Genomic DNA, 21,517 nt, shown 5'->3' with positions numbered 1-21,517 from the left:
GAGAGGGGCCGCATATTGACGTTGTTATTTGATTGACCCAAGCCCAACCTTTTGCTCTTCACATCCTGATATGGATACTTAAAGCGAGCCTCGGAGAGTGAAGCTAATGCTGAGATCTACAAGCCAAGATCGTCCCATCTCAACGCCTCGTCTTCCTGCCATGGTGAAGGTGAAGCCAGGCCAGGGTGTGTACAGGGTAGGCAGCCTTCAACGAGCAGAGAAGCAACACGCCCCACAGTACGATGTACTCCGTACCCCGATATAAGGACACCTAACCCCCCCTTAGTGGAATAACGGAGTCGTGCCGGAGCTACAAGAAATATCTGCCCAGCTAACCGAGAACGACAGAATTCTTCCTTTCCCAAAACCGCGTGGCTGGACCCGAAGATGACACGACAGCACCATCCGAGACCACGCCAGTCTCGCTGCCTGGTGTCGTCGCCTGTGGTGCGCTAGTCTCAACTTGCCGTTGAAGCTACTACCTTGGGGCTTCTGCTTGTCGTTTCGCCCGTCAAACGTAGCTGCGTCAAACACTTGTACACAGCCGTTCGCTTCGTGGCCTCTTCTGAGCAGCAAAACCGTTGCCCGTCATGGCGGACCTATCGCTCGAGAGTTACTGGCAGCTGCCACCGTTGTCCAGGTGAGCATGGCTCCTGTTCTCGCTCGAGGATGCCTCGACTGATGCTTTGCTTCGCAGGACTGTCGCGACGGCCGCCTTTGTCCTGTCTGTTGGCGTCCATGTCGGGCTGCTTCCGGGCTGGTGGTTCGTCTTCTACCCGCGCTTCCTGTGGATGATTCCGCCCCAGATATGGCGCTTCGGCACGGCGTTTCTGCTCACAGGACCCGCGCTGGGCCTGCTGTTTGACACATACTTCCTCTACTCGTACTTGAGCCAGCTCGAGGTTGGCAATCCTCGATTTTCCCGGCGGGAGGACCTGGCCTGGTACCTCATATTCGTCGGCGGAACAATCATGGTAAGCTTCCGACTGTTGCCTTGCCTGCCTGCGCTTGCCCTTGCCTCTGGCCATTTTGGCACCTTGATCAACCGCACAAAATACCCCTCATATATCTGCCCGGATAGTGCTATGCCTCTACTACTATCACGGTTCCTGGAACTGAGGAAGATTACCCCTACACTTCGGCCCAGCCCGTCATTCGCAAGGGCTGGTCTGCGGTGTAGGCATGGTGGGATGTCTTATGGATGGCTCGTGTGAGACTCTATTCACTCGGGTGGTTTTTTTTTAGCTCCCTACATTTCTCCCCCCCAAGCTCCCCAGCTTTGTGTGACGCGCCGTAGACGAGAGTTTGGAGGCTGACGTCGGCTTCAGACCATCAACTACTTCACCAACTTCGGCTTCGTCACCTTCCTCCAGGCACTGATCCTCGCCATGTGCTATACCGTGACCCAGGACCAGCGGGGAGGCAAAGTCAGCTACATGTTCATCAGCATCCCCGCACAGCTGACTCCCTACGCCATGATCCTCTTCAACCTGCTCTTCCCCGGCGGTGTCATGAACATGATTCTGCAGATCCAGGGCTTACTCGCCGCCCACTTGTACGAGTTTCTCACGCGAGTCTGGCCCGAGTACGGCGGGGGCAGGAACCTCATCCCCACGCCCGCCTTCTTGACCACGGTGCTGCGGGCTGCCGGGACGATGCAGACAAGCGTGGCGGCAGCGGCTGGCATTCAGACAGCAGACCACGCATCCGGGCAAGGCACCGGTGCCTCGAGAGGGCCTCTGCCAGACTCTTGGCGCACTAGAGGCCCTGGGCGTCGTCTGGGTTGAAGCGCAAGGGCATCATGTACTCTAAGTCGTTGCAGCACAAGGGAGTTTGCTTATAGAAAGGAATAAATATTCAATCTTGGCCCTGACCGTTGGTCTCTAAAGTAAACATTTTTGGTTTGGTGTCCCTAACACGAAAAGCCGCCTTCAGTCACAACCTGCACGATGAACGGCTGTTTATAAATCGCACGAAGTATTCCGAAAAGAACCGGCCCTGCCTGTCCTTGCTATACATGTTGCGGACGAACATGTACACCCCAGCGCCAGGCTCGAAAGGCACATGATTGCTAGTATTCTCCCGTGCCCCTGGCATGCGAAGAGGTCGTCCTATACGCTCCGCAGAGACTTGAGATCGGAATCCCTCTTGGCATAGCGGACGCCCGTCCACGAGTTATCGGGAGCAGTTGACGAAGCGGGAGGACCGGGGAGTGAGTATTATTTCCCCAGGAACCTCGCCGAGGGCGGCGGGGCTGGGCCTTGTGTCTTCGCTTGGCTGAGCCATGACTCTGCCCTCTGCTCGAATGCCGTGTACGAGCAAGGAGACGGCAAGGATCCAGCTCAAGGGGCGGCACATACATCTGGACGACGACGAACCATGTGTATACCTCCAGCTCCAGCAAAAAGAGACTGGAAAGTGCCGTCTCTTATTCACTCTCTCCACTGCGCCTGTCTGGCATAGAGGCAGTAGTAGCACGGAGTTTTTGTGCCGTCGCCTGTATCGAAGACGACAACGTTTCGTCAACCTCGTGATGCCGGGAGGGTTATATGACTTGTTGTTCGAGGAAAAAAAGGTGAGCGAGAGGTGTTTAATCGGAGAGGTTCTTGTCAAGCTGGAACAACACGATGGGACAGGACGGCGGAGGAGGAGAGACGGTTGGGTAAATGGGCGAGAACATGTGAGATCACATCGGACATTACGGACGACAAGATGTCCGTTTTGTTTGGGCCCGGCAGGCAGCACGACCACGTCTAGCAAATAAAAGATGGGTAGATAGGGTAATGGGACGCCACCTATAGCTCGACCTGCCCAGGGCGGGATCCGTATTCACGAGATACGCACGACATCGTGTGGTGCCCGACGAGAGCCTTGCGAGGAGGGGCTTTGGATGGGCCGGCGCGCAGTGGCAGGGCTGGAGGACCACGATCCACGACGTCGGCCGCTGCCGTTGGGTCTGGACGGCAGACGTGGCAGATCTAGCCCCACGGCAGCTAGTCGATGTGTTTGGCACGGATTATATGTATGAAAAGACTGGAGAAATCTGACGGCACGACTCGCAGGACTTGGGGGCTTGTTTCGCTGCCTGGCTAGGAACATGGGGTGAAAGAGAAGAATGGAGAATGGAGCCAGGAGAGAAGTGAGTTCGCGGAGATTGTTTTAGTGGTGAAGCAGATGGAACGTTTGCTAGGCTCTTGTCAGGGAGGGCCCGGTATATGTATTAAGTAGATAGCAGTGCCGGCCAGTGTTTTCTCGTCGATGCAATTGAGGGTAAATGTCTGGCCTCCACCTTGGCTCTCGCTTCTCTCTATACTGACAGATCTTTGCTTGTCGTCTCGGGATAAATACCGCTCGAGGCATCAACCCTGAAGAGATGCCCCCGCGGCCATCTTTATGCTTGATGAGCCTTCTCGGCGCCCCTTGGCGAGCTGTCCGCCACGTACTTCCACTCGGCATTTCGGTGCATTTTATGGTCACCGCTCAAGATGCCCTTCCAGATGCCATACACGCCCTTGACGGGCCGCGTGATGGCAAGCCACGCCGGCGACCGGCGGCGGGGCTGCCGGCGTGCTTCGGGGCACACCTTGTCGTACATGGTCGGCAGCGTGGTGGCGTGGTACTTTTCGCGCAGGGCCGTGTACAGGCCGCGGAAGCCGGCGTAGACGCCCCAGAACTCGTCCTCGGAGTAAAAGGTCTGCGCGTAGAGCCACTTGCGCCCGCCCAGTTGCGCCAGCTTGTTCTCGAGGGCGCGGTTGGCCGCGACGAAGGCGTCGTGCTCAAGGGGACCCCAGCCCCAGAGGCCAATGCTGACCACTTGGTCGGGCGCCGCGGTGGGAGAGGGCGCCGCGGTGGAATAAGAGCCGGTGCAAGTGGAGGCTGTAGACGTGGTAGTAGTAGTAGTCGTGGGCTCCTCGGTCGCGCCCGTGTTGGGGTGAAAGGTGGGCAAGAGTGTGTGCTTGAGGGGACACAGCCAAAGGGGCCAGATGCCGAAGTTGCTGGCCGTGTAGTCGACAAACTCACCGGCCGTGGCGTAGGGCAGGGCGAGGTCCTGAATTACGAAAGAGGACGAGGCGGTGCCGCTGGCGTGGCGCGCGCGGTAGAGCATGCGTGTGTGCAGGAGGTCGTCGAGGAGCCAGCGGAAGAAGCGGTTGAAAGGGAGCTTGAAGATGGAAAAGGCGCCCTCGCCGACCCAGAAGCCACCGCGGTCGTAACGGAAGAGGTACTCTGCGAGGGGGATGTAGTCGGTGGCCGTGGTCGACGGGTGCTCCGTCTTGGCGCGGGCGTGGAGGTAGAACCACGGGTCCTTGGCCCTGCTAAAGGTTTGCGGGGCGACGTCGGCCGGCTTGTCGTCGGTCATGGAGCCGGAGACGACTACGCCGTGGTTGGGGGAGAAGAGGATGCCGTCGACGTAGTGGTTGGCCGGGTCGCCGGTCTCGGCGCGGAGCTTGGCGAGGGTGTGGGCGACGGCGGTGGTGCGGTGGTACGTCGTCTTGACCCAGCGCTTGGCCTCGACGAGGCGCAGCTCCATCATGGTGACGATGCCGAGGGTGCCCAGAGCGCCCGCGGCGCCGCGGAAGAGATCGGGACGCTCGTCGGGCGCGGCGCGCACCACGTCGCCGTTGCCGAGGACCATCTCGACAAAGTTGACACACTCGTCGAAGAAGCCGTGGCGGAAGGAGCTGCTCTCGCCCGCGGTGCCGGCAAAGCCGCCGCCGGCGGTGATGCCGGGGAACTCCATGACGACGGGGGGCACGAGGCCGTGGCGCAGGGTGGCCTCGACCAGGCGGTCCATGGGGACGTTGGCCTCGACGAGGGCGGTGCGGGCTGCGGCGTCGACGGCGACCACGTGCGAGAGGGCGCTGATGTCGACAAAGGCGGCCTGGGCCCTGCCCGGCCGCGGGCGGGTGCTGTTGGTGGAGCCATGGGCGATGCGGTACGGCTCGCCGCGGTCGAACAGGGCGCGCACCGAGGCGGCGATGTCATTGACGATCTCGCGATGTCGTTGCATTGCGGGGGGTCATAGGCCTGTTGGTGCTGGAGCTGCGGCGGGACCCTGGACTAGCTGCTCTAGTGTGGGTGACCACGTGACCTCGACGCCAGCCGCCTATACAGCCGAGTTTCCGTCCCAAGCTCACATGATGCCATTGTCTGGATTTTCACGCTCGACCATGCCAAGAAGAAACTGGGTTTTGACGAATCGCTTCTCCCAGTTTGCCAGTCTCTAGACAAGTCCCAACGGTCGGATCCCCACGTACAATCCCCGGGTCCACGAGCAACGACACGGCGGGCTCATGACCGCGTGCGACCTTGCATCCCTGGACAACGAGTCTCCGGCTTCGCCAACAAGCTCGCCCGACAGGTCAGGGTCGTGACGGGTTTGCTTGTCGGTGGCAGCTCGTGTAGCACCCGCGTTGCTTGGCCGTCCATGACATGCCCACCGGTGAATTCGCTTGCGTCTCGTTCCTCTGCCGCTCCCTCTTGCCCGCTCAAAGCAACAATCGTTTGCCATTAGGCCGTGTCGTGCAACGGCAATGGTGCCGCCGCCGTGGCCCTTGGTCTTAAGCCATGGCCACGATGACGAGAGGCGAATCGTTTCTGGACCTTCTATAATAAATGCACGTCCCTTGACCAAACAGTAGGCCAGAACCAAGGACAAAGTACACGTCAAATTCACCATATAGCCCTGATGAAGCTTCTCGCCGCCCTCTGCCTCGGCTCCCTGCCGCATCTCTGCCTGTCCATCTCCATCGGCCGGCGACTAAGCTCCTTCGTCTCTCCTGCCTCGGCCGAGAAGCAGCCGCTAGATGGCGCCCCGAATTGGACGCTCAAGGAAGTGTTTCGAGGCAAGCCCGCCCACTTTGCCTCCGCATATCCCGTCGATTCAGTGTTTCATATAGCAGCAAGAGCACAGACGTGAATACATCCATTAACACACCTCTTCTCCTTCATTTATTACTCCATGTAGAAATACCGGCCGACAATAGAGTATGGCTAGGCTTCCACATCACCAGCCAAGGCTGCGAGCCGGAGTGGTGCTACATGCTGGTCCACGTCCCCGACCACGCCCACGAGGCTTCATTTAGCAACCAGCCCTGCGTCGGCAGCAACTTTACTGCCTCGTGGGGCTACCGCGCCGACGAGGACGCAGGCATCTTGACCCTCTTCAAGTAAGCTCGGCCGCATCTCCAACCCCTCGGCATATTGCTCCCCTCTCGTCGGCCCCTGCCCTTCCCCGGCCTCGTGCGTCTGGTGTCGGCGGCGACTCATGCAGATCTCCTGCACCTTCCCCCGCTTATACTGTCCCCTAGCCACGACAAGTCTCGCACTGCCTGGTTTGGATGGAACCACGTCAACAACTCGACCGACCTTCCTGATGTTGGACCCAACGCCACAAGCAAGACAGGAGGGGAATAGGGTGGAAGAGGAGTGGAGTAAAAGTCCATTGATGCTCCCAAGGGCATCATTAGCGGAATCAGCTTGCAACAACCAAGAGCCTCCAACTCTTCCAAAACTCCCTTCCCTGCCTTGCTTGATTTGAAAGTGCCCCGAACCCCTTCTCCTAGCCGAGGAATGCCACATCATCTCCCGCTTGCCCAGTTCCCTCAAAACCCATATAGGGTACTCTTGCCACTTCGTAGGGGCACCTCGACGTACCCGTCCTCGCAGTGCCCGGCCTTTTGCTGTTTCGCTGCCGTGTTCACCGTGGCTGGCTCGCTGAACCTGCTGTCGTCTCCCATGACTGGTTCTGATATTTGCAGTTCGACCCCCCGGTGCAGCCCGCCGGGCGTCGGCGTCTCTGCTGCCCTGTGCCGAAGCATGGGCTTTTTCGGTATCCCCAGTTTCGGCAAAGACGCAAGAGGAATTCTGAAGCCGTGAGCAGCCGGCGCCTTGGGCCTCGGAGCGGGAGGGGCTGACGAAGCAGCGAGCCGGCTCGAGTCTTCTGCTGCGGTGAGATAGGCCTGAATGGCGAACGTGTCTGGTCTGTTGGTCTTCTCGGGGCGGTTGATGGAGGCAGGTGGTGACGGCACCCGGCCCGGGCTTGCTCGGCTCGCCGCGCGCGAGCTCGTCCCTGGAATGTATGCGTAATGCGTAGGTATCGCGCTGTGGGAGCCTGGTGCATTGATGGTAAAATCCGATGCGTATACGGTTCGGCCGGATTGGCCTTGCGCACGCATGTGGTCGTAGTATTCGCCAGACGAAGTAAAGTGCGACGCTTTCCCACCGAAGGCCTGTCCAGCATCACCTCGACGAAACACTCGGGTTGTTCCCGTGTTGCTGCCGGGTAGGTGCGGGTAATTGGGACCTGGGAGCCCCTTGGCCTCGTCGTCGCTATCCTCGCTATCCAAAGCTTCCTGGCGACGCCAGTATACAATAAACAGGGCGGCGGCAAATACAAAAAGGAGGACGACGCCAATGACGATGCCGGCGATGGCACTGCCCGTGAGGCCGGGCTGCCCCTTTTTGTCGTCCTGATTGCTGGTCGGAGGGTTGACGGCGCTGACGGCATCTGCGGTGAAGAGGCTGCTGCTCAGGCCCAAAACTTGGCCATCAGCCGGGTTTTGGGCGCAACCGGCCTCGAGGGCAACCAGGACTGAGACGGGTCAGTTGGAGCCAAAGCTGCGGGATGTGAGTGAGGAGCGACGCACAATTCGAGAGGTACGCCTCGCCCTCGGTAGCCCGAAGGCACTTGGTACAGGGCGACAGGTTCGACCTTTTGAAGGCACCGTGGTCGGCAGTGCAGTAGTCCTGCGAAGTTTGCGGAGCCGGCTGTAGGTCGTCACTCGTCAGAGCTCCCTTGAGAGGCCGACACGCCTTGTCTACGCCACATGGCGAGTCGGCCGTCTTGTTGGGCGGCGCCGCAGGCGAGGAAAAGAGACAGGCGCTGATGGCATATCGCAGATTGTCTAGCCATGACGAGCTGTCAGTCCCGGCCAAGTGCCAAAGGCTCAAGGAGAACTCACAGATGTACCACTTGACATCGGACTCCCCCTCTGCAAATTTGGTGCTCGTCTGCAGGCAGTCTACGCATTCCCTAAACTTGATGCCGCTGTCCGTCGTCACATAGTTGGCGTCTCTGCAGCTAACGTCTGCCGGGTTGGTCGTTGAATCCGATGCTTTGAAGTCGTTTCCCTCGAGTGAATCCAGGCAGTATGCAGCACAGGGGGAGCCCGGGGTCACCTGGAGGGCGACGACGACACGGCAGAGGACAAACAAAAGAACAAACTGGGCCATGCTGATTATTAAACGCAATGTATTGAGGCGAAGCAGGCGTCCGCAGCAAAGTCGGCCAACATCTGTCGCATGGCGATGAACCTGCTGCTCTCAGTCCGCCAGCGGGAGGCAAGGCCGGGTCCAGAATCGCTCGACCGGGCGAGTTCAACGTTTGCCCCATGGCCCCGGCCTGCAGAGCAGCAGCGGCGATGTTATATGGTGTCGGGCCAACGCAACCTGTGCGACGCCGTCGGCGGGATGGGCAGACGGGACGCAGCAGGGCGTGCAGGCTTGGCCAGCATCCCTTGGGCCACGGAGGGCCCTCTTGGCCCGTTTCAGCCTCTTGCTTGCACCCGACACGGCCAGACGTATGGGAGCATCAGCCTCTGGCGTAGCATTCTGGCGGGGCATCGAAGACCAAGGGCCTGCTTCATTGGGCCGGACTGGAGAGGCGGGCTCTTAGACGCCAGTTCCCTGCAAGGCTGGGCCAATGAGCCATAGCGGTGCCGCGCGGGGAGGGATCTGCCAGCGGCGGAAGCGGCAGGCGATGAAGCGCCGCGCGCCGCGTGTAGAGTGGTATCGCGGAGAGGGAGGCGTCAGGGAGGCGTCAGGGAGCCGTGGAGGTGGAGGTCAGCAATGCTCTCTCCGCTGTCGATAACCGCCAGCGCGCCTACTGAGGGTCCCGACGGTCCACACCATCGACCACGGTTTCCGCAGGTCCGTCGTGCATGAGAAGCATCGCGAGCGGGTCCCCCCTTTGTCGAGCGCGTAATCGAGCATGCCGGTTGGCTGTTGGCCGCTGGCCGCGAGAGGCAGGGCATCCTGTGCTGTAACCTCGCAATGTACTTACGGCATTCCTAGGTACCCCCACTCGAGGACTCACCCGTGACCGCCACCTCGTCGCCCTGGAAAGCCCAACGCGCCATTTCCCCCCGTCTCCATCCCCGCCAGCTACCCCGGGTTGAATATATGCTGTTGGTTCTGTCTGCATAAAAGCGATCAACAGCCCGTCACCATGAAGATTGCGTGCTTGCAGTTTGCGCCCCAGGTTGGCGACGTGGACAACAATCTCCACCGCGCCGATGCCGTCCTGTCCAGGGCAAATCCCGAAGACCTCGATCTCGACCTCCTCGTCCTGCCCGAAATGGCCTTTACCGGTACGTTGGGATCCACTCGCCGGCGTCTCGCTTCTGACGCGGCAACAGGATACAACTTCAAGTCGCTCCAGGAAATCGCCCCCTTCCTCGAGCCCTCGGGCTCCGGCATCACATCGCTGTGGGCTCGAACGACTGCGCTCAAGTACAACTGCGTCGTCTTGGCTGGCTATCCGGAAAAGGTCGATGTCTCTCCCAAGTGGCCCACCGGCCCCGAGTACTACAACTCGGCCATCGTCGTCAACCAGGAAGGCGAGACCATTGCCAACTATCGCAAGTCTTTTCTCTACTACACTGACGAGACGTGGGCTCTCGAGGGCGATGGTGGTTTCTACGACGGCTTTATCCCCGGTTTGGGAAACACCTCCATCGGCATATGTAAGCACACCAACCAACATATGGGCCCTGTTTCCTCCTCTCGCATTCATTATACTTACGTTGCAATGCATCACAGGCATGGACCTCAAGTATGACGTGGCCGTCGCTCATTCAGCGCGAACTCGGTTGGCTGACGCTTTGCAGCCCGTACAAGTTTGAGGCACCCTGGCATGCTTTTGAGTTTGCCTTTCATATACTCGAGGTCGAGTCCAACCTGGTTATTGTCTCCATGGCATGGATGACCAGGGAGGACCAACAGCTGTTCACACGCAAACCTAATGAGCCAGACATGGACACCCTGGCCTATTGGGTCACCCGGCTTGAGCCCCTCATTCGCTCCGAGAACCAGGAAGAGATTATAGTCGTCTTCTGCAACCGCTGTGGCATAGAAGGCGACGTCATCTTCGCTGGAACAAGTGCCGTTATTGGTATCCAGGACGGCGAGGTCAAGGTCTACGCACTGCTTGGTCGATGTGACAAGGAGCTGCTGGTTGTGGACACTGACAGCTCTCCCTACGCAAAGTTGATTTATCAGCCAAAACCGGGCTCTGAGCCACCAAACGGGGAACCGGCAAGGTCAGAACCCTCAGACAGCTCTTCAGCCGGAGGGAACTTGGGCCCAGTCAGTCATCCCAATCCGTACGGACCGTAGGAATGCGGGCAACACGGTACTTTGCCGTCGAGGTAATCTAGCGATGCAGAACGCCCATTCTCATCGACTCGCTCAGCAAAGCCAGGTCAAGAAAGCTCTTGATCAGAGTTGTGAGACGATACTGTAGCTTCAGCCAACACGCGGCTGAAGCAGTCACCGTCTCCAGCACAAAGCCTCTTCACAGATGTTCCACCCAGTGATGGAAAAAGGCAGGAACCAAAGAATGGTAGGCGACAGCCATCCCTGGTTCACACCGTTGGGAGTCGGCGTCGAGGAGCAATCCTACTGGACCCTCCAGACACGGGCGACACCAACACACCAACGCCTTTGGCTGGCGATTCGTAACTCATGTTACAGTTTGCCGCACCCGGGTCTTCCTGAAAATCCCATGAGCGTGGCATCAGAGATGTTGGAGCGGTCGTCCTGCTCCACAAAACTGAATGATTTGGAGGTCTGAACATGGACTGTCCGTCCGGTCTGGCCCCTGACCCCGCGGAGACATGATATCTGAGCCACCCAGCAGTGCCCATGTGAAGGCTCGTGGCCCAATTTGGAGCGATAGGGTTTCACACGGCGGCTACTAGATACAGGCTCTTGAAAGAAGTGGTTCCAGACTGCTTGTGCTCAATTTGGTCACTCGAAAGTGATGGCCCAGTGTGGGAAAACAAACGTTGATGCTGCCACTGAGACCCCTGAGCAAACTGATGGGCACTCCAATTCCTGATGGGGCACTCACGGGCTGGCCGTTGGGGAGAGGGAAGCATCACGACCCCGCATGGCAACTGGCCGTGCGACCCAATCAGTGAGGCCAATCTGGCGCCCAGTGCTTTGATGGTGCATGTCGAGGCAACGCTGTCGGATGCGGTTGTTGCTGCCATGCGGTGCGAGCGAGGAGTGGAACAGGGACACGGCACCAACCACATGACACGGCGAGGATTCTTAGGTGACGGCTGATATAGGGAGACTTTTGCTTTACCAGGCCTACAGTCTGCTGCACGGCACAGAAAGGCTGGAAGGATGCGGGGAAAATTGGAGTCGGGACGGGAACTCATCAATGTGGCGTTGGCATTAAGCGCCCGGAAGTGACGAATGCAAGCGTTGAGGATGGCTGATTGGAGCGACGCACCTCGTTAGCGGCCGACGGACGAGCCAACCGCATTGGAAGCAAGCACTCTCTCGCCGATGACCTTGTCGGGGCTCGGGCCGCTTTGGCCTTGAAGATGGGCACTACTGTAGGCACGCGGTCGTCTTTTGCCATGCTACCTATCCTAACTAGGTACCTAACAAGGTACTAAGGTAGTAGGCGTGTATGCCTATAGGTACCTCTCCGTGTGTGTACATACAGTGGTGTAATATGTGATGTGCCAACTCGGGGCCCCTTGCTCCTTGCCAAGCAAGCTCCAGCACCGATGTAAGTTGGGTGCCGTTGAGTGCCGTTGAGTGCCGTTGAGTGCTGTAATAACGTTATGGGCCGCTGACTACGACGGATACATGCGTGGCCATACATCGTCCTATACCGCGTCAAGTACACAGCCAGCGGGCAGGCACCTCTGTGATAAGCGAACATCTCTCTCTCTCTGTCTCTCTCTCTCTTCCGTCTGACCCCCCCCCCCCTCCTCCCTCATCCTCCTTGTTCAACGGGCACCACGACGCTACTCCGTCCAGCCGCAACCCCATCACACACCCCTTGTCGGCCGTCTCCGGCAACAGATGTATGCATGTATAACCTCTCCGCAACCCTCACCGTCCGTCACGCCGCCGAGGGGCATGCAACAGCTCGTCGTCATCTCGGTTGCTTCTTCACCCTTCATCCCCCAGCTCAATGCTAGCCACGTCCCATTCATCACCCTCAACCAGGCCCTCTGCCGCCATGTTGCGCCTGTCCACGACGCTCGCCGTCGCCCTGCCCGCCGCCCACGCCATCCTCGTCACTCCCGGCTCACCGTGCTCGACCAGCTGCGGCAATGTCCTTGACTCGACCTCAACCGCAGACATCGTTTGCGACGAGGCCGGCCCCTCGGGCGCCGCCGCCCAGCTCTTCCAGGGCTGCGTCGAGTGCGAGATGGGAAGCGGCTACTTCCACAACAACCAGAGCGACGTCCAGTCCGTGCTTTGTATGTTCCGTGACCGCCCGGGATGCGGCCTGTTGCTGCGACCCCTCCCTGTGCGCCCCTGACCATTTCCCCAGACAACCTGCGATACGCCGTATCGTACTGCCTGTTTGGCGTACCCATCAACGAGAATCTCGTCAACAACCCGTGCATTACCAGCAAGGCTTGTGGACCCTTTCTCAACGCAATCGAGTACAAGAATCTGTCGTCAACGTACAAGAGCTACGAGTACTGCCAGCGGTGGCCCATGGATATAAACGTCGACTACAGGGGGTGCACGGAATGCCTGCAGGCAGCGGAAAGCTTCCACCTCGCAAACTGTGAGGCACCTCATCCGACCCCCCACGGGCCCTTGCCGTGCTCTCGCCTTCGGTTGCTGACACGCTCCTCGTCGCAGTTGTCACAGTTCTTGAGGCTGGCTGTGAACAGCGCCCAGCGCCCGGCATCGGCCTCGGCCTAGAAGGCAACGTATTCTCCTCAGACTACGTCAACGTCACGGCCCCATCACCAACGGTCGCCGTCGACCCCAACTGGTTCGACCAAGGGCCCCTCAACTTGAGCGCCAAGGTGGGCATTGCTGTCGGCGGTCTCGTGCTCCTTCTCACGATTCTTGGATGCGCCATCGTCCTCAACGGCAAACGCAGGAGAAGGGCCTACCTGCGAAGGCTCGAGGCCAAGTACGTGCAGAGGGGATGGCCCGCACCCAACGGGCAGGGGGAGAAGCCGGATGCGCCCATGAGCCAGCCAAGGCCGTCCAGAGGATGGGACGACACGCCTGTTAGCCAACAGCCCTTGCGAGGATGGGACGACTCGCCCATGACTGTCAGCACCGAGAATGCTTATCCGAGATATTTTTCGCCCTACTCGAGCCAGTACAATAGCCCCGTCAGCGCTCGTAACAGTCCGAGCACGCATATGCCCCTGGCCGCACTCGGCATCACCCAAGATATTGGCGTTGCGCTCGGCGACGACGACGGTGCCGGTGCACAGAGCACGGCGTCGCCGTCAGAGGGTAAGGGAAAGGTCAGGCAAGAAGCCTACGAAATGCATCAGGTCGACAGCGCCGGAAGCAGCAGACCCAGGGAAGACGCAGGAGTCCCGAGGACCGAGGCGCCGGTGCTCTGCCACCCCGGCTTCGGGAGGACCAGCAACAGCCTGCCGAGGCAGTACGCCTTGAGCGAGGCCGACGCCAATTCCGGCAGTGCCATCTGAGATGGACTGTGGGCAATCATGACTGACGAATAATGGCTTTGTGCGGAACGTGCGGGCTACCGCGGGCGGATCGGGCCGCTGATGAATCCCATGATAATCTGCGTGGTGTTTAGGAGTTGTGTGCCTCGCTCTCTGTCCTTGTGCCGAACAGGCAAGGACGTGCTTTTGGACCTGGGTTTATGTGGTTGGCTTTTGTTGTTTACAAACGGAATAATGCAGTTATACTTGGTAGCACAAATGAAATATGCGGACGGATGGTCGAGACAGACGAGCTGGAGGACTCGATCCTGGACATGGAGAAGAACCAAAGCTTGTCTGTGGCGGTGCATGCAGCGTGGCTGGCGAGCTCAACGATTCCCTAGCCCGGGCCGGACTAGCTCGCTGCTGGCGCCACAGCACCGCAAAGCCTCAGGACCCCACACGAAGCCGACTTTTTGGGGGACTGAAAAAAAAAAGCTTTCCCACCTCCAAATACCGGGCAGGAAGCGAATATTCTCATCACCTCAAGCCGGCGAGAATTGCTCTCGTCTACTCTCTCCCACACGAGCGCATACTTCTTCCCGCAAAGCCCCGGGTAAATTTTGCACGACTTTGTCCCTTTGCACAAGATGACAATGGACATTGTCAAGAAGAAGGGGGACGAGGAGTACAGCATCAAGCCTCAGGCTGTGACTCCAGCCCTTGATACGAGCTCGTGGCCGCTGCTCCTCAAAAACTACGACAGGCGTGAGTGCCCAATGTCTCAGTATCAGCTCTTTGGCTGCCGTTTGGGGATCGTGGCTGGATGTGTTTGTGCTGACGGCTTCTTTCTCTCTACCGCATACCAGTGCTCGTGCGGACGGGACATTTCACCCCGATCCCCAATGGAAGCGCTCCGTTGAAGCGCGACCTCAAGTCGTACATTAGCTCTGGCGTCATCAACCTCGACAAGCCCTCCAACCCGTCCAGCCACGAGGTCGTCGCTTGGGTCAAGCGCATCCTCCGGTACGTGTCCCTGCCTGTAGACCTTCTTCTTCACCAAGCCACGGCAGTCCCTGACGCTCTCGCGCTCCAAAAACAGTGTCGAAAAGACCGGCCACAGCGGTACCCTCGACCCCAAGGTCACCGGCTGCCTGATTGTCTGCATCGATCGCGCGACCCGCCTTGTCAAGTCGCAGCAGGGCGCCGGCAAGGAGTACGTCTGCATCATCCGCCTCCACGACAAGGTGCCCGGTGGCCAGGCGCAGTTTGCCCGCGCCCTGGAGACCCTCACCGGCGCCCTCTTCCAGCGTCCTCCCCTCATCTCGGCCGTCAAGCGACAGCTCCGTATCCGTACCATTCACGAGAGCAAGCTCATCGAGTTCGACAACGACCGCCACCTCGGCGTCTTCTGGGTCAGCTGCGAGGCCGGCACCTACATCCGGACCCTCTGCGTCCATTTGGGCCTGCTGCTCGGCGTCGGCGCCCACATGCAGGAGCTGCGACGTGTGCGAAGCGGTGCCATGGACGAGTCCAAGCAGCTTGTCACCCTGCACGACGTGCTCGACGCGCAGTGGACAATGGACAACACGCGTGACGAGACCTACCTGCGCAAGGTCATCTCCCCGCTTGAGACTCTCTTGACCACGTACAAGCGACTGGTCGTCAAGGACAGCGCCGTCAACGCCGTGTGCTACGGTGCCAAGCTCATGCTTCCCGGCCTTTTGCGCTACGGTTCGCACTCCCCTTTCCTTTGCAATTCTCTGCGGAGACGGTGACTGACGAAGATATTTAGAGGCTGCCATTGAGCATCACGAGGAGGTCGTCTTGATGACCACCAAGGGAGAGGCCATTGCGCTGGGCATCGCCCAGATGTCCACCGTGGAGATGTCGACGTGCGACCATGGCGTTGTTGCCAAGGTCAAGCGATGCATCATGGAGCGCGACCTGTACCCAAGACGATGGGGTCTCGGCCCTGTGGCCCAGGAGAAGAAGAAGCTCAAGGCCAGCGGCAAGCTGGACAAGTTTGGCCGGGCCAACGATGCCACCCCAGCCAAGTGGTCCTCAGAGTACAAGGACTACAGCGCGGCCGACGACTCTGCCGTTGCCGCTGCCGCTGCCGTCGTCAGCACTCCCAAGAAGCAGACCGAGGACTCGAGCGTAACCAAGATGGACATCTCAAAGCCCGAGACGCCCGCCACCGAGGACGGCGACAAGAAGAAGCGGAAGAAGCACGAGGGCGAGACGCCCGACGAAAAGGCGGAGCGCAAACGACGGAAGGCTGAGAAGAAGGCGGCCAAGGCGGCCAAGAAGTCGGCCAAGGGAGAGGCGGCGGACGACGACGACAGCGACTGAGGGTCCGGGTTCATGGCGGCGGCGTAGCGGCTGGACAAGGGGGAGGGCATTCCCTGTTATTTGTGTGGATACGCGGACGCTGTATCATATGTTCATTTTTTCCTTTGGCTCTGGAACTTGGCGTTTTTTTGGTGTTGAAAGAAGATAAGAAAAGCTGTTATTGGCTCGAGGAGGCAAGGCCATCCAACGCCGTGTGGGCAGTCAAACGCCTTTGTGTCTCTGCTCGATCTGGATAGCTGCCCGTATGTCTAGAGGGCATCGTCATGTCCCCCCCAAAGTCTGGAGTCTGGCGAACAAGATGCTACATGCTGGTCTAAATGATTCGACGTGGCCGGGAGGAGAAACAGTCCAGTATCCCTTCTGTCTGACTTGGGCTCGGATGTGCGCATGTCTCATCAGACGCCACATTAGTGACGACAAGCAGTCTGTATTTCCTCTGCTGCGTCCAAGCCCGCGCAGGCTTCTCTCATCTTCAGAAACTCTCAATCCTAAATACACACACGCGCTTTCTCTGTGCCTCCCTACTTCCACCCCCATTTCCCTGTCTCGCGCACACAAGGCTCAGGCAAACAAAAGGAGGGCGAGGCTGGAATCTCGACCGCTCAAAGAGGCCACCTCGTAGGAGCCAGCTTCCTTCCACCCAACCGCTGCCGCACTTTGCCATCCAACTCTGTGGGGTATCTGACGAGCCCGTAACTATCAAACACAAAAAGGGCCGCTTCAAAAAGAAAGGGCAACAAAAGGTTTCGCTTTCTGCCAAGCGGCAAGAAAAAATCATAGTCGCCCCGCTGGGCAAATGCATCCCCCAACGCCGGCTACATGCTGTCATCGTACCAGGGTGTTCCCGTCTCGGATTCGCTTCGAAACCTTTGGTACTGAGCCCTGAACCATTCGGTCCCTTCCTCCAGCTCGGCCCGGAGGGCTCTGAGCTCCGTTCGGATCTTCTCGGCATCGCTCATGATTCGCTTGTGCGAGTTTCCCTCCGTCTCGCCATTCTCTCTCGTCTCCTCGTTGTCGTCGCTTGCGGACCGCTTCCTCTTGTTCATCAGCGACGTCTCCGCTGCGGGTTCCAGGCGGGCCTTCTCCGTGGAGCTCATGATTCGCTTATTGGCGCTTCCCTCCGCACTGCCGCTCATCGGGATGTCTTTATCTTGGCCCGAAGGCTTCTTCCTCTTGTTGGTCGGCGGACTGCTCTCGGCGGCGCTCATGCTTGACCCATCCCGCGTGGTTGATGATGGTATGAAGCGTTGTAACCCGGCCTCGATTGCGTCAGTGGCCGAGACCCGTCGAGCTGTCCATGACGCCGCCGATCGTGGATGCCGAGGCATCTTGGATGCCATTTCATTCGCCAAAGACTCGGGCACGGCTGTGCCGTCGGGTAGCTGCACGATCCCCATGGCCTTCAGCCTCCAGCGCGACGACGCGTTGCTGGGACGATTCGTGTCATCCGGGGTGTCTCTGTTACTCGACATGGACGGCAGTGAGCGTCGAAACCTCTCGGGCTGGCCAAAGTAAAGTTTTCGTAATGCGCGCGTCTTGGGGCCCTCCTTGGCTGGGGCTAGAGAAAGCTCAAGTGACTGGCTGCTGATTGACTGCGAGCAGTCTGACGATATGGAGCCGCCGTTGACGATCATCTTGGCCGCCTCTCGTTCCTGGGCTATGCCGGACAAAACCCCGCTGGCGAGCAAAGATACCCTTGCCTCGCGATTGCTCGTTCTCTTCGACTTGACCATGTTCATAAATTCCTCTGGTCTGTTCGGAGCGGCTGACCCGGTTCGACGCTCTTCCGCGTCGGCCGTCGCCTTTTTTGCGTCGCGCTCGGCGGCACGTCGCGCTGCGTAAAATGCTCGCATCTCCTCTCGGCCCTTTCGTCTCACCTCACGCAGGCGTTTCTCCCTGGCGTTTCGTTTCCAGCGGTAAAAGAATTTCAAGCGTAGGTTGTAGACTCGAAACGTCTCAACTTCTGCATTGACGCGCTCTTCTTCTTCGAGGCGTTGCTGCTCCTCTGCTTCCTGTTCGAATGTGTCGAAGGCATCCTTGGTGATCCGACTGATGGAATCGATTATGAAATCTTCGACGAGCCCGTTGTCCCCCTTAACATACCACCTGTTGAGATCGCCAAGCAAGTTTCGCGGCGGAGGGGCAGGGACAGGCTCTGCGGCCTCTGCTGATAGGGGATGGGCGGCTGGTGTGGTGGCCGCATCAGTTCCCTTCCCGCCTAGAGAAACTGGAGGCACTCCTGACACGGCGGTGAGTGGCGGAACACTCTCGGAGGTCGCGAATTGCTGGATTTGCTCGCCGCCGACGGCGGCAATGGGCGACTGCACTGCAAGACTGTCATTTGCCGTGCCCTGTGGTTCAATCGTTGTGGGTTGGCTTGCCGACGAGATGGCGGTAGGCGACGTCCCGAAAGGCATCGGTGAAGCCGCAGCGGGAACGCCGAGCACATTGGTTTGACCGTGAATGGTGACTGCTGACGGCGTGGCGATCTGCGGCGATGCGTTCTGCCCACCCAGGGCCGGTCCAAACCCGGGGATCGCCCCTGCACCATTGGGCTGGCCAAGCGCAGCTGGTGCAAGAGGCTCAGCGGGTTTGCTACCACTGGGTACTCCAGACAATGCCGAAGGAGCATTCGCCGGTGGTATCGCTGCGCTGCTTCCAGGCGAAGAGAGTGATGCGAATGGGTTTGGCTTGGCTTGACCCGAGCCCAAGCCGAGGCTTGAGGCTTGAGGCGCCTGGCTACCGCTAGACTCAGACACGGGGCCGAACGGATTCGGCTTCATGAGCAACGCATTTCCCGACACTGTATTCCCATTCGTCGTTGCATTACTGGCGAGTTGAACTGCTCCGGCAAAGGGGTTCGTCTTTGCCTCTGCCGTGTTCCCTGTCGTTGTATTTCCGCCGGTACTGGATCCAGACAGAGAGGCAAACGGGTTTGGCTTTGGTGCACCTGCCATGGCCGACTTGTTCTCGCCAGACAGACCAGGGAGCTGCAAACGCGAGGCAAAGGGGTTTGGCTTGGCGGATTGCGAGCCATCAGATGACCCTCCGCCGCCACCAGGTTGATTGAAGGCACCGGTGCGCCTAGGCTTCGGCATATTGGATAAGAAATTGCCGGCATCCATGGCCTTGACCTCCTCAAACGTTGGAAGCTTGGACGGGGCTTTGGGAGTTGCAGCAGACCCAGACGCTGAGCCGCCAAAGGGATTTGGTTTTACCGCGAATGGATTGCTTTGCTGTTGCGGCCGGGGAGTGGCCGAACCATTCGGCGCATCATCATCGTCTGTGTCTAGCATCGATTTAGCAATGAGTGACTTTCCATGGCTTGACAGCATCCCGCTATTCTCTTCCGCCCAAAGGCACGTACCTGATTCGATTACAAATGGGAGTTTGGGAGGAGAAACTTTGCGCGACTTGAGTGAGGAAGATGGCGGTGTTTGTGCGGATGCTCCTGCGTTCGAGGAACCGCCCAGCTCCGTAGGTGGATTCTCTGACGACGGTTCCACCTCAGGCTCCTGGTCTTCTGGCACAAAGAGGCTGCCTTCGTTCTTAACTCCATTGCGCGCATCTTGTGGAAGACTCGTGTTTTCAAACACGGTGGAGTGGATGAGACTCGGAAGGGGCGCCTGGCCTCTCTTCCTCTCAACCAAACTCTGGGAGAACTGATGGTTCAACCTGACGTGGGGTAACGGGGTTCGATCAGTCAACATGAGGGACTGGCTACCCCTGTTCGTAGGGTTCAGCTCTTCGGGCGTAAAGTCCAAGCGGTGCAGCTGGGCAAATTGGACGGCTTCTTCGACAGTGTCGAACCGGAGGAACTCGTTGAGTGCTGCAGTCGTTACGTCCTGGACCGGGTTTTTGGGCCTGGCTAGAGCACGCTTCACAGTTGCCAGTATTGACCGCCGAAGGTGCGGAAAGTGGCATTCTGCAAAGCAAGCCATGGTGTACGAAACATTGGCGTCCTCGACGATGCGGAAGTAGGACAGCTGAGCGCCTGAGGCGGCAAGCAGCGGGCCGGCGTCGCCTTCTTTCCTCGACCCGATGAACTCTTGGGTGCTCTGCAGAGCTTCGACCAAAGACACAGCCGTCCTCACGTCATCCGAGTCGCGCCACAGGTCCGGCTTCCACTGTCGCTGCAAGGTTTCAAGGATGCTTGGATCGCGGCCGTGGAAGAGAAGGTAGTATGCTCGAAATTCGGCCTCATTTTGGCACTGGATACCCTGCTCATTGCAGTCGTCGTAGAGGTCTCGCAGCGAGAGGAGCGTCTTTCCAAGCTGTTCAAGCTCTTGCTGTTCCACAAAATTGTCCTCCTCTTGGTCGGGTCGGGATAAGAGGTGGAGAGACGTGACGTGAAACCGGGTAATATTTTCGAGGACATAGACCTGAGTCTTGATTTCCTGTTCCGTCATGGAAGAGAAAAAGGCAAAGTCGCGTCGAATGGCCCTCGTGCGGTCCCAGAGAAAGGGGTGGACGGAAGAGAGGTTTTCGTCGCGGCGCAGGACCACGTCAATCAGGTAGTCGAGCGAACGTCGGAGGGCAGAAACTGAGCGAACGTCCATGGGCAGAGGAGCTTCTTGACCAGCAGCAGAGCGGGCCAGTTTCTTGACCATCATATGCACACGCGTGACGCCCGTGGAGCGGTCTCTTTCCGGCTTGTTGACATCATGCTCGGTGATGCGGGTGATCTTCTCAAACTCGGGACACATGTCCTCGCAGACTCCCTTGAATTCGATGGCGTCGCTCAGCCGCTTGCGCTTTTCGGGATCGTCAATCAAGCCAGCCCTCGTGAGGGATGCCCGGGCTTTGCGTCGATATACCTCGTGAAGTTCTCGGAACTGCGTCATTTCGTACGAGCTGTTGGCGTCCCCGGGCTTGTCAGGCCATTGCGGCGGGGAGATTCCATCCTTGCGAAGCTTGTCGTAAATGCGCTTCGCAAAAGGGTCGTCGGATCGGGGGGGCGTCATTCTCAAGGGAGGGGGGGACGATTCGTCAGTAGAGCTGTAGCTTTGTAGGGACTCGTCTGGACCTGTGACATCCTGAAGAGCTTGCCACTTTGGAGCGAGGCGATGCCTCGAGCGGTTGCTGCCGTCCGGGCCTTTCTTCTCTGGGCCGCCCCGTTTCGAATTCTGCCTGCCGCCGTCGCCGCGATCCGCGTTCTTGGGGCTGAACGGGTTAACTCCGCGGTCGCCGTCGTTTTGGTTCGCATCCGAGTGGCGTGGCCTCCGCTTGTTTTTCCTTTGCAGGCTCCCGGCGCTCGCACCATCTTGGCCAAATGCATTGGGCTCGCGGCTGCCGAAACCGTTGGCGGCCGACGCCGACGCGCGCGCCGCTCCGGAGAGTGTCGAAAACATTTGCCTTGACGATGCAACAGGCGTCGCATCCACCCAAGCGGTGTGCTAGGGCATGGGGAAGGCGTCTCGGTGGCCGGTTGCTGTCGAGGGGAAGTGGCTGGGGTGGGTTGATTCAGCACAAGAAGTGCCTGGCTG

The 21,517-nt window shown here is 59.1% G+C and overlaps 8 protein-coding genes across 8 annotated transcripts; 5 read left to right on the top strand and 3 right to left on the bottom strand.

The window, feature by feature from the left end:
• Positions 1-590: 590 nt before the first annotated feature.
• Positions 591-1,787, top strand: HRG_03080 (der1-like family domain-containing protein; the record flags this gene model as incomplete). Its single annotated transcript, XM_044861551.1, has 3 exons — positions 591-640; positions 698-974; positions 1,329-1,787. The coding sequence occupies 3 exons, from the start codon at positions 591-593 to the stop codon at positions 1,785-1,787; spliced, it is 786 nt and encodes a 261-aa protein (XP_044722577.1).
• A 1,604-nt stretch (positions 1,788-3,391) lies between these two features.
• On the bottom strand, positions 3,392-5,008 carry HRG_03079 (FAD binding domain-containing protein; the record flags this gene model as incomplete). The annotated part of the gene is made up of 2 exons (XM_044861550.1): positions 3,392-3,876; positions 3,922-5,008. 2 exons carry the CDS (start codon positions 5,006-5,008, stop codon positions 3,392-3,394), a joined length of 1,572 nt encoding a protein of 523 aa, XP_044722576.1.
• A 1,031-nt stretch (positions 5,009-6,039) lies between these two features.
• On the top strand, positions 6,040-6,414 carry HRG_03078 (uncharacterized protein; the record flags this gene model as incomplete). Its single annotated transcript, XM_044861549.1, has 2 exons — positions 6,040-6,167; positions 6,309-6,414. 2 exons carry the CDS (start codon positions 6,040-6,042, stop codon positions 6,412-6,414), a joined length of 234 nt encoding a protein of 77 aa, XP_044722575.1.
• A 188-nt stretch (positions 6,415-6,602) lies between these two features.
• Positions 6,603-8,232, bottom strand: HRG_03077 (putative exo-alpha-sialidase / neuraminidase; the record flags this gene model as incomplete). Its single annotated transcript, XM_044861548.1, has 3 exons — positions 6,603-7,591; positions 7,647-7,904; positions 7,962-8,232. The coding sequence occupies 3 exons, from the start codon at positions 8,230-8,232 to the stop codon at positions 6,603-6,605; spliced, it is 1,518 nt and encodes a 505-aa protein (XP_044722574.1).
• A 994-nt stretch (positions 8,233-9,226) lies between these two features.
• Positions 9,227-10,395, top strand: HRG_03076 (carbon-nitrogen hydrolase domain-containing protein; the record flags this gene model as incomplete). The annotated part of the gene is made up of 4 exons (XM_044861547.1): positions 9,227-9,368; positions 9,417-9,743; positions 9,820-9,832; positions 9,888-10,395. 4 exons carry the CDS (start codon positions 9,227-9,229, stop codon positions 10,393-10,395), a joined length of 990 nt encoding a protein of 329 aa, XP_044722573.1.
• Positions 10,396-12,265: 1,870 nt separating this feature from the next.
• HRG_03075 (centromere/microtubule binding protein cbf5-like protein) lies at positions 12,266-13,718 on the top strand (the record flags this gene model as incomplete). Its single annotated transcript, XM_044861546.1, has 3 exons — positions 12,266-12,509; positions 12,584-12,826; positions 12,904-13,718. The coding sequence occupies 3 exons, from the start codon at positions 12,266-12,268 to the stop codon at positions 13,716-13,718; spliced, it is 1,302 nt and encodes a 433-aa protein (XP_044722572.1).
• Positions 13,719-14,326: 608 nt separating this feature from the next.
• Positions 14,327-16,031, top strand: HRG_03074 (TruB family pseudouridylate synthase; the record flags this gene model as incomplete). Its single annotated transcript, XM_044861545.1, has 4 exons — positions 14,327-14,444; positions 14,546-14,702; positions 14,779-15,410; positions 15,472-16,031. 4 exons carry the CDS (start codon positions 14,327-14,329, stop codon positions 16,029-16,031), a joined length of 1,467 nt encoding a protein of 488 aa, XP_044722571.1.
• Positions 16,032-16,846: 815 nt separating this feature from the next.
• Positions 16,847-21,382, bottom strand: HRG_03073 (SAC3/GANP family domain-containing protein; the record flags this gene model as incomplete). Its single annotated transcript, XM_044861544.1, has 9 exons — positions 16,847-17,865; positions 17,914-18,137; positions 18,186-18,198; positions 18,250-18,352; positions 18,413-18,586; positions 18,641-18,726; positions 18,775-18,981; positions 19,030-19,320; positions 19,399-21,382. The coding sequence occupies 9 exons, from the start codon at positions 21,380-21,382 to the stop codon at positions 16,847-16,849; spliced, it is 4,101 nt and encodes a 1,366-aa protein (XP_044722570.1).
• Between the last annotated feature and the right edge of the window lie 135 nt (positions 21,383-21,517).

Source organism: Hirsutella rhossiliensis (assembly GCF_020360975.1).
Source record: "Hirsutella rhossiliensis strain HR02 chromosome Unknown scaffold00003, whole genome shotgun sequence".
Classification (NCBI taxonomy): Eukaryota; Fungi; Ascomycota; class Sordariomycetes; order Hypocreales; family Ophiocordycipitaceae; genus Hirsutella; species Hirsutella rhossiliensis.
The sequence above is the reverse complement of the archived record's forward strand: the minus strand, read 5'-3'. Positions and strand labels throughout refer to the sequence as shown.